Below are 10,288 nucleotides of genomic sequence, written 5' to 3'. Positions count from 1 at the left end.
TAGGAGAGGGGGCTGACCACTTCAAGCCTCACTCTTGGCCGCACCACCTAGGGCTGCCCTTGGCCGGCGCCCTAGCCTCCCCCTCTCTCCCCAAACCCTATCGGTATCTCTCCTCCACCACATCCCGCACGCTTAAGCGAAGCTCCACCGGATTTCTCCACCACCACCGACACCACGCCGTCGTGCTGTCGGATTCAAGAGGAGCTACTACTTCCGCTGCCCGCTGGAGCGGGGAGGTGGACGTCGTCTTCATCAACAACCGAGCGTGTGACCGAGTACGGAGGTGCTGCCCGTTCGTGGCGCCGGAACCGATCGTGATCAAGATCTTCTACGCGCTTTTGCAAGCGGCAAGTGAACGTCTACCGCAGCAACAAGAGCCTCATCTTGTAGGCTTTGGAATCTCTTCAAGGGTGAGACTCGATACCCCCTCGTTGCTACCGTCTTTTAGATTGCATCTTGGCTTGGATTGCGTGTTCGCGGTAAGAGAATTTTTGTTTTCTATGCAACGTTATCTTACAGTCCGGTCCAACCGGGCCTATGATCGGATTCCTGCTGTAGACCCCTTTTTGATTGTTGTCGAAGTGGGGGGTCTCCTTTAGCCTTCTTGTTCCTTTGATACACCATTTATGCCTCTTTGGCTAATATCTGAGATTATCCTTACAAACATGTATTAGGCCAAATACTCTAGCACGGTGTCATTGTTACCAAAATAATGGATAAGGGTAAAATACCCTTACATGTGCCTACACCAATGTCTACCAAATCCGGGTCATGCCCTCATATCCCCTGTATTCCCCATAGTAAGTGGGGAATTGAAAAACTTGTTATGACTTATCTTCCTGTAATATGGATATGGATGGTCATATTCCCGAATGGAGTGTGAAGGCCTTGTATGGAGTATTTCAAATTTTAAATTACATATTCTTTTATAAATCCAATCATGTAAATTTCTGGTAGTCCCATTTTTTCCCACCTAAAATATTCAGTAGCCAAAATTTAGAACCAAAACAAAAAAAAAAAATACACAATATCCTATATTATGGCTACTAGTAGAGGAATCTCAATCTATGACATACGTAGGGTTTCTTGCTCCGTTGCTGCATGTCGCTCTGAGTGGACGTGAAATTTTACATGTTTGGAGTGATGTTTCCTTTTTTTACTAAGGAGCAAAAATGATACTTCCTCCGTTTTTAGATATAGGGTGTATAGTTTTTGGCACGGAAATTAAAAAACACACATTAAAAAAACTTACACGGATTTTGGGCAAGATTACCCCTGAATTATTGACCTGAGAAAATAGAGCAGTTTCCATTAGCTAAGAAATTACAATCAAATATGTAAAAAAATGTTCACATGAGTGGTTCAACGCAATACACCTTATATTTTGGAGATTTTTTTCAAAAAACTATACACCTTGATTATATCAAGAAACATAGGGAATAAAATACTGTAGTAAATAGGCTTTCATGTTGTTTTTTGTGAGGTGATTCAAAATTACACCATATTTTAATATTATTAAAATATTTTTTCTATGCTACTTGTAGTAGTCACCCATTTTACTTGCAAGGCACTTAGGATAGCCCAACGGCGTGAGCGTCACGTCGAGTGATGTATTGGGCCAACAAAAGCTTGGACCTATATATTTTGTTGGTTGTGGGTGTTCGTCAAACATGCATGCCGCTCGATAAAAAAACTTTGACCTATGACTTGCATTCATCATTATCTACTCTCTCAATTTTATAATCTTTATTCAAATTTGAATGTATCTAGACATATTTTTTGTATAGATATCTTCTAATCTGCGATTAGAATTATGAATGGGAGAGAGTATATATGAGATATTAAGCTCCAAAAGCGTCATTTCTCGGTAAAGCCATGTTTTTGCGAAACTGCCTTGTGAAATGCTAAAATAAAAATCATCAGAAAAAGAGAGTAATTAAAAGAGAAATCAGGAGCAGAGCCCAAAAGGATGTGTCCTATCTCGTACCATTTCGACAAGTGTCCAAAGTCTAAACATTGGCTTAGCAACAACAAATCAATCACTAGTCTGATTTCTACGATAAACCCTATCTCCCGATATCAACTGTTGCGATTACGTGATGATATATCACCGACCTTCAACCATGCACGTCTCAGATTTCTGCGCATATCCCCGGCCGGATACAAAATCTGCTTAATAATTAGGTCTTCCGGCTGAACTGTGCCTCACGTCACGCGTGAACGATTCAATACATCGAACTACGGCGAGCTCTAATTAAACAAGCAACATCATTGGCAGGATCATGTCGAAACTTTCAACACATTGCCCTGGCCAGGGGCCAACTTTCTCAAAGTTCATCCATCACCGAACCAGCCTCTCTGAGTTGTTTATCAGACTATTACCTGGGCCAATGCGGTCGACCAGGATATTGTTGTTTTAAATCCCGAACATTGTATTTGCTTCGAGCGTTTTGATCGTATGCGCTTTCAGCTGTAAGCATGCACTGAATCTGCTAGCTAGCTGGAAGTCTTGATCTGACTCCTCCTCTTTTCTGGAACAAAATAAGGGAGCAGAGCGTCAGTTCATTCAGCAATCATCAAGGTTTGGCATGTCCCAACATTTTGCTTCTTGTGTGTGTGTGTGCATCTCGATTGCTTCCTTGAACCTATTTTCCTTCCTTGTGGCTTTCTAATTCTTCCTTTTATAGATAAAGAGTTCCTTAATCATTTTTGTATTTCTTGTAGTATACGTGCACATCTAAGAAATGTAGTGACAGAAACCAGCTAGTCTCGTTCAGACTCTGACGGCCATCGATCGGTCACAGACAGACGCGCCGATTTCTCGGAATGAATTGGGATGGGGAGCAGGCCAGGAAGATATTTTTGCTCGGCAAAGCAGTAGCACAGGCTACTTCGACGAATAAAATAGCAGTGATGATCCTGGGTGGAGCATCACGCAAACAGCACCAAAGGCACCAACGCGTAGAACAAACTAAAGATGGGCGAGCATTAACCTCCGTCGCCTCCTGACGAGCAACAAGTGTCCGAATTGATCTCCCAACCAAACTAGTCCTCTTGGCCATTTTTTTTATCTAAAGTATAGTCTTTATTGGTTGTACTTGGTAATAATTTTGTTAGACGCATTGTTTTAGAAACTACAACCTTTTTGGAGGTGTTTGGAGAACCTCTTTTGTGTTCGGGTGTTATTTTTGGTGGTTAGAGTGCCGCTGATGTGAATGTTTGCTCACTGTGACGGGTCTTTTTCTCTCTTTTTTTGTTGGTGCAGATGCTAGATGTAATTGGTATCTCGCGGTATTAATATACTCCCTTCATTTTTATATGTAAGACCACTATCAAAAAAATACATTTTATCAATAATTAAGGGCACTAACACAAATCGAGTAAAGTAGTACATTTATACCTTGTACTAGTATGATATTTATTAATGCAAAAGTTGCATGCATCTACAAAGAGACACCACGTGCAATATATTTAATTAGCCTAAGATACGAGACTATTTTTACAAACTAGTAAATAATTTTGCTATTTATTACCACTTGGTTGTGTTTTCTTGGTGTCTGAAATGTGAGTTTATGACCTACTCCCTCCTAATCAGTTTAACATGTACACACGCAATTTAAGATAAATTTTAACTATTAATTTGGTCAACAGGATATAAGTTTTATGTCTATAATATATATACTATTAGATTCATATTCAAAAAATGTTATTCAATGATATATTATTTTGACATATATTTCATATTTTATTAATTAAAATAATAATCAAAGTAATTTTTTTAAACTACGTGCACGCATGTTAGACGATCCGGGTGAATAATTTCCTTTATCAAAAGATAGACCTGTAATGTAAACCTCAATGCTTTTTGGCATGGATCTTCTCTAAACCCTGTAGGATCTTTGACCTCACCCCCATTCTTCCGGGCGAGGACGAGGTCCGCTGGTCGCTCGATCCTTCCGGCGATTATTCCACTAACTCCATGTACTGTAGACTTTCTCAGGGCGGGGCCATAACCCACTTCAAGGAGGTTTGGCGTACCAAGGTTCCGCCTAAGATACGGGTCTTTCTCTGGCAGCTGATTAGGGGTAGGTTGCCAGCTGGGGACCAGCTGGTCAAGAGGCGGGGGCCCTCTGATGGAAGCTGTGCCCTTTGCGGTGGCTGGGAGACTTGCGATCACATCTTCTTTGAATGCCACCTAGCGAGATTCATGTGGGCAGGAATTAGGGAACTTCTGCACTGCTCTTGGAACCCGACGAGGGTCGCGGATTTCATTGCCATTGTCAATGGCCTTACGGGTCGCCTCCGTAGGATAGCTTGGTTCACCTTTGCGGCCCAATCCTCGGGCCCTCCGGAACATCCGCAATAAGCTAGCTATTGAGGGATCCTTGATCAACAACCCGGCTGATGCTATCTTCAAAATGTCTATCTATATGCAGACTTGGAGGGTTCTGGTCAGACCGAGGGACTTACCGCTTCTGGACGCGGCACTGGACGAGGTTAGGAGGCTTCAGCGACGGCTTCGCGATGATGACGGAGGATGATCCGCAACTGCGCCCGCATCCTGCTCCCCTCCAGCACGTGGAGCTGTAGTGCTTTGTAGCCTTTTTCGTTCCTGTTTGGGCACTTGTGGATTTGGAGTGGCTTTGTTTAAGGCATCAGACTAGCTGTTCGGGTGTGAGTTTGTATCGCTACTGTTGTTGCTTCGTGTGCTTTATTTATAAAGCAGGGCCATGGGCCTTCCCTTTAAAAAAACCCTTTTGGAAGCAGATGGATTGACAACTGGGGGTGTCTGCTACGACTTCAATTTTTTCTTTTTCTTTTGAACAATTCGTTTGTTGCATCTACCCCCAAACAAGTTGGCATATAAACAAGAGCAACCAACCTTATAACAAACAAATTAATCACCAATTGGCACATCGCTTTCCCCTAATTCTACTTTGACCCCCTATGATATGCCTAGTGTCCCCGAGTCCCAACCAATCCGCCCTCGTTTTCCCACCGGAAACAGGCGGCAGAGCCCAAAACCACCACCTTTCCCCCGCGTTCGCCTGAGAAAACTATCCACAACTCTCCCAAGTGACCCTAGATGTTCACCGACTGCGCCCTACAACTTGCTCCTCGCCTCAACCACAGTAACAACAAATGGCCAAGTTGCCGCGAGTTGTGCCCACCGCAATCTCGCTTGTCCTAGGTGTATAATAGGTGCCCGGCAACCTCTCTCTCCCCCAAGGGACCATCCGGCGATCTTTCTTTCTTCTTCCTTGCCGACCTCTCTTGTCTCTGCAAGCTCCTCCTCGCGTCTAAGAAACCAAGAAGAGCTTAGCTTGAAGAGGATCAGCAGGGTAGTGAGCAAGAGATTATAATGCCGTGCACATCTCTACGGCCGTCGGCGCCGCAGCGTGCCCGGATCGCGGGTGGAGGCGGGTGCGGGTGGAAGGCGGCGGCGCACGCGGCGTCGTGCGTGGCGGTGCCGGCAGAGGTGGCGCGGCACCACGAGCACGCGGCAGGGGCCGGGCAGTGCTGCTCGGCGGTGGTGCAGGCGATCGAGGCGCCCGTGGACGCGGTGTGGGCTGTTGTGCGGCGCTTCGACCGGCCGCAGGCGTACAAGAACTTCATCCGGAGCTGCCGCCTGGTGGACGGCGACGGCGGCGAGGTGGCGGTGGGCTCAGTGCGCGAGGTGCGGGTGGTCTCGGGCCTCCCCGCCACCAGCAGCCGCGAGCGGCTGGAGATCCTCGACGACGAGCGCCGCGTGCTCAGCTTCCGCGTCGTCGGCGGCGAGCACCGCCTCTCCAACTACCGGTCTGTGACCACAGTCCACGAGACCGCGGCCACGGACGGCGCCGTCGTGGTGGAGTCGTACGTCGTCGACGTGCCCCCCGGGAACACCGCCGACGAGACGCGCACGTTCGTGGACACCATCGTGCGCTGCAATCTCCAGTCGCTGGCGCGCACCGCCCAACAGCTCGCCCTCGCCGCCTAGCTTCATACGCCGGCCCTGACCGGCCGGCGGCCACCGGCTCGCTTGCCGGTTTTTTAGGAGGTCATTGCTTATTGTTTCCTGACATCTTGTGTTTGCCTCTTTTGAGGCGTCTGGTCGATGGATCGGCATGTGTGGTTCAAGCTTGTGTTTTCATTTTCGTTTTGCTAGCTAGTGCTGCGATTAACTCCCCCCCTTGTTCATACCGCGTACACATGATGTATAACTTGGCTTTCTACAGCTTGTTTTGTTGGTGGATGCTATGCTAGTGCTTGTTTGTTCTTGCAATATCACAAATTCCCAACCGAATTTGCTGAACATTTGAATGCAGAGTTGGTGGTTGATTTAGCAGGATTCATTAGGACTGGGTTCTTCATCAGAAAAATTAGGACCAGTTAAGTTGTACCAAACGAATGCACATGGAGCGATGGAGTTATGGAACCAATGGGAAGGCAGTGACTAAACCATAGCTAATCATGAACTGGCTGCTAACTAAAGTATATAATCTTTCCCTGTAAGTATGTACTGCATCTGCATGTGGGCACCAATGGCAGTAGCTGTGCTTCCTGCATGTACAGTCAAATATCTGGCTGTAAGATTATTCAAGCTGAACTGTTCTTCCGAAATAAACAACAGCTCGCATGTATAGGACTTCCCTATCACGCGCTATTTCTTAATCGTTTGACTTTGATATTTCTGCCCCCAAGACTTTGAATCCTCGTCATTTTATTGAGGTCGTCCCAGGTGCCAACCCGAGCACAGCGCACGGGGAACAATCTTTCAAAATCGTCTGCATACCTGCGCAAATGTGCAATGCTAGTAAAGTCCACGGCTCCTCGCTGCTGGCACTCGTAGATCTCGATGTAGTCGCGCATCATCCTCGTATCATGAAGATCGCGTATACTGTCAGTACGACGGTACGGTTAATTCAGGGTAAATCGAAGGGCGAGCATTGGCTGCCAAACGATCGATGCACGATTCTACGTGATGCAGATCGCAGAAGCACTGTGATATATTGTGTGTAAGCAATGCATGAGCGTGACTTGACGACGGAGGTAAAGCGCGTATACTTCGTCGAGAGGCCGGCTGGCAGAGAGGGATAGATCGTCGCCAAGTTGCATGGTACCAAGAGATGAGGGCGAGTTCGGTTCCTCGCGAACCTGTTTTCCGGCTCCATGCGAAAAAAATTCCTCTATTACACACTTCTTAAAGCAGCCTAGAGTTAGGAGACACGATTGATTCATTGATTTAAATGTTTCTCGCGAGCCAAGCTTATTTTTGTGCTTGCTGAATAGTTTTCCCCGTTCAAGTTCTCCTTTGAGGGAAGTTTCTTCACTGGCAAATAGTTAAACAACACTATCTTCTCTAGCCGTCATAGGCGGACCCAACCGTCCATAAGCTCGGGCGCACGCCTAGATTTCCAACCGGCGGTGCTACCTATTTTGATGAAAAATTGATGAATATTTTGATGAAAATTTGGCAAAATCTTGGGTCCATCACTGCTCGCTATTGGAGCTCTGTTGCGACAAGTCTTCTTCCTCCAGCACGCCAATATGTCGTCTTCCTCGTCCGATGGTCGGAGTGTTTTGAGCAAGGTTTTGGATCCTGGCAAGAAAAATTCGAGTGGGGTCAGGATTTCCAGTTACCGCGTTTACCGGAAAATCCTGAACCGAACGAAATTTGAATTTAAGTTCCTCGGTATAACCATATATATGATATTTGCTAAAATTGAAAATTTCATAAAAATTCAAAATTTTGATTTTTTTTTTGCCCGGTTAGACCATTTCCCAAGGGTGATCGGGATATCCGGTGACCAACCAGGAACCGGATTTCCCGAGCGGTAACCAAAACCTTGGTTGTAAGTAACATCAAACCCTAGCTATGGTAGATAAGATTTTTATTTTGATAAAGAGTGTTTTATTACTCAAGTATTAAGCAATACACCCGGCCTCTGCATAACTGGGATTGATGTACACAGCCGGGTTATCAAACACAACTAAAAGAAAATTACATGATAATGTAATCTCAAGTGAACATAAATCTAGACGGTAGGAGGCAAAATCCTTCGATTATGTAGCCACCCATGTTGAGTACTAAATTTCTTGGTCGTTTCCTCCAACCATGTAGACACCTCCGTAAAGAGGTCGCGGTCCTCCAAGCGCTGAAAGCGAGACCATAAATGGAGCAAAGCCGTAGACCGGTAGATGACCTGCATAAGAGAAAAAAATTATTATCAAAAACCTTGTCATTTCTACATAGCCAAGGGACGATATAATGGCAATCGCTCCCACTCCGATAAGAACTTTAAACCTAGAATCCACTCTGTTTAGCCAATTGCCAAAAATATTTGCTATGCTTTTCGAGGGTATAAGGTTGAATCTATCTGAATGATTGTCCATATAGACCTCACAAACTGGCATTGGAAGAAAATGTTTTTTCTTGTCTCTTCTTCGCGACAGAAAGCACACTTCATTCGTACAACCAATGCCAATTTCGTTTTACAAGGTTGTACTTAGTAAGAATCACACCCCGATGAAGGTACCAAGCAAAACTCTTAGTTTTCAGTGGTATCTTCATCTTCCAAATAAATTTATTATTAATGACTGGCTGGATAGGTTCAATTAAAACCTTATACATAGACCCAACTCTGTTTTTGGTAAGGCCCTAGCGGAACTCGTCTGCTCCTTGTAGACTAGATATGTAAGCTTTGGTATTTTAGATCTGTTCGCTTAGATCAAAAGTCGGTAAGAGGTGGATCGATGTTTTGTGTATTGTTGGTTGCGTTGCCTGGTCTTCATTATAGTGCAGTCCATGTATAAGTGTAAGTGTAGGTATGAGGATTGGTTCTAAAATGAGTAGTTTTTCTCCTTGTACCAGCAATTCACTTATACATTGCAAGATGCAACGAAGAGCAGCTAATTAACTAGGTTCACAATGCTGCATTGTTCACCTTCGCAAAGATTGTTAGTATGTTAGATGTGCTAGCTTTTTCAGTATCTTGATAGGATGTTAGACATTGACTGCTTACCATTGTCTCTCTACTATGGTACTTTGATTTATGTTGTAGGAGAAAGAAAACTCGCCCAATCTATCGGCAAAGTCAGTGATGTGACAAGTGTGGCTTCAATATCTGTTGGTCCCTGGGAGGCACTGCCCAGTTTAGAAGCAGAACACTATGATATGACAGTCTCTCTCTCCAACTTCGCTCTAAACATTAAACACGCTATGTTAGTTCATCAATAGTGGGGTCCAAATGGATAAGTGGTTCAGGCTGAAGCACCTTTGAGCTACTTCAAATATTATTTTCAAGTTCCGTAGGCGTCGGTTTCACCTGAATCGGATCTACAACCATCCGAGACACTGAAGAGCAAGGTGGGTTCAAACCCTCAAACTCAAATGGCTTGAGGATTTGCGATCTGCGGAGGATACCACTGCAAGAATGATGGAAGATGATTTATAATTTGAGCACATCAAGGTTGGATCAATTTGCACTTCTTTCAAACCAAGAACTAACTAATTAACTTCTTCCTTCCAGGACAAATCAAAGGAATCTGATTTCATCAACAAGTATGTAGACAACTATGGTCACATGAAGATCATCTTCGATGGTCGTGTTCCAGCGTGCTCTCAGCCGTGCTCTCAGCCACATCATGAAGTTCAAGGCACATGCCATCAGGTATCTTTCATGAGCCCTGATAGCAGAATGAGCTAGTTGAAAGCCCTCCTAAGACGCACTACATGTGCGGAGCCGGGTGGACGTGGTGCTTGTTACGGTGTTGATGATGATTATGATGGTGATGTATATTTTAGGAGTAGCTAGACTTGATGAAAAATTGATACCATATGTATATATTTTTCAAGGTGGAATACAATAACCGCTCGGTTCGTGAACTTGTGTGCATCATGAGAGTTGTGTTGAATATAAATACACTGCCTAGTCTCTTTCCATGAGTTCGGATTTTTGGTTCAATTGGCTACTGCAGCAATCTTTCATGGTATCAGAGCCAAGAGGTCTCAAGTTCAAGACCTTGCTCACGCAGTTTTAAAAATAAAAGAAAAAAGATTCTGCGGCTCACACGGAACCCACGCTAAGGACTAAAATAGCCTAGATGCGAGGGGGAGTGTTGAATATAAATACACTGCCTAGTCTCTTTCCATGAGTTCGGACTTTTGGTTTAATTGGCTAGTGCAGCAATCTTTCAAGTTGTTCACAAGATCATGGTGTAATACTATTGTCGTGATTGTGATCCACTGCTATTAGTATGTTAGTACTGTTAATTATGTGCTATATATTAGTCGTTGCCTAAAGTG

General features: G+C 44.7%; 1 protein-coding gene across 1 annotated transcript; it reads left to right on the top strand.

Moving 5' to 3' along the window:
- Positions 1-5,362: 5,362 nt before the first annotated feature.
- On the top strand, positions 5,363-5,980 carry LOC124650381 (abscisic acid receptor PYL5-like). The gene has a single exon (XM_047189913.1). The coding sequence runs from the start codon at positions 5,363-5,365 to the stop codon at positions 5,978-5,980; it is 618 nt and encodes a 205-aa protein (XP_047045869.1).
- Positions 5,981-10,288: the final 4,308 nt, after the last annotated feature.

The sequence above is a fragment of the Lolium rigidum genome, chromosome 4 (genome assembly GCF_022539505.1).
Source record: "Lolium rigidum isolate FL_2022 chromosome 4, APGP_CSIRO_Lrig_0.1, whole genome shotgun sequence".
Lineage (NCBI taxonomy): Eukaryota > Viridiplantae > Streptophyta > Magnoliopsida > Poales > Poaceae > Lolium > Lolium rigidum.
Note: the sequence above shows the minus strand (reverse complement) of the source record. Positions and strands in the feature narration are given on the sequence as shown.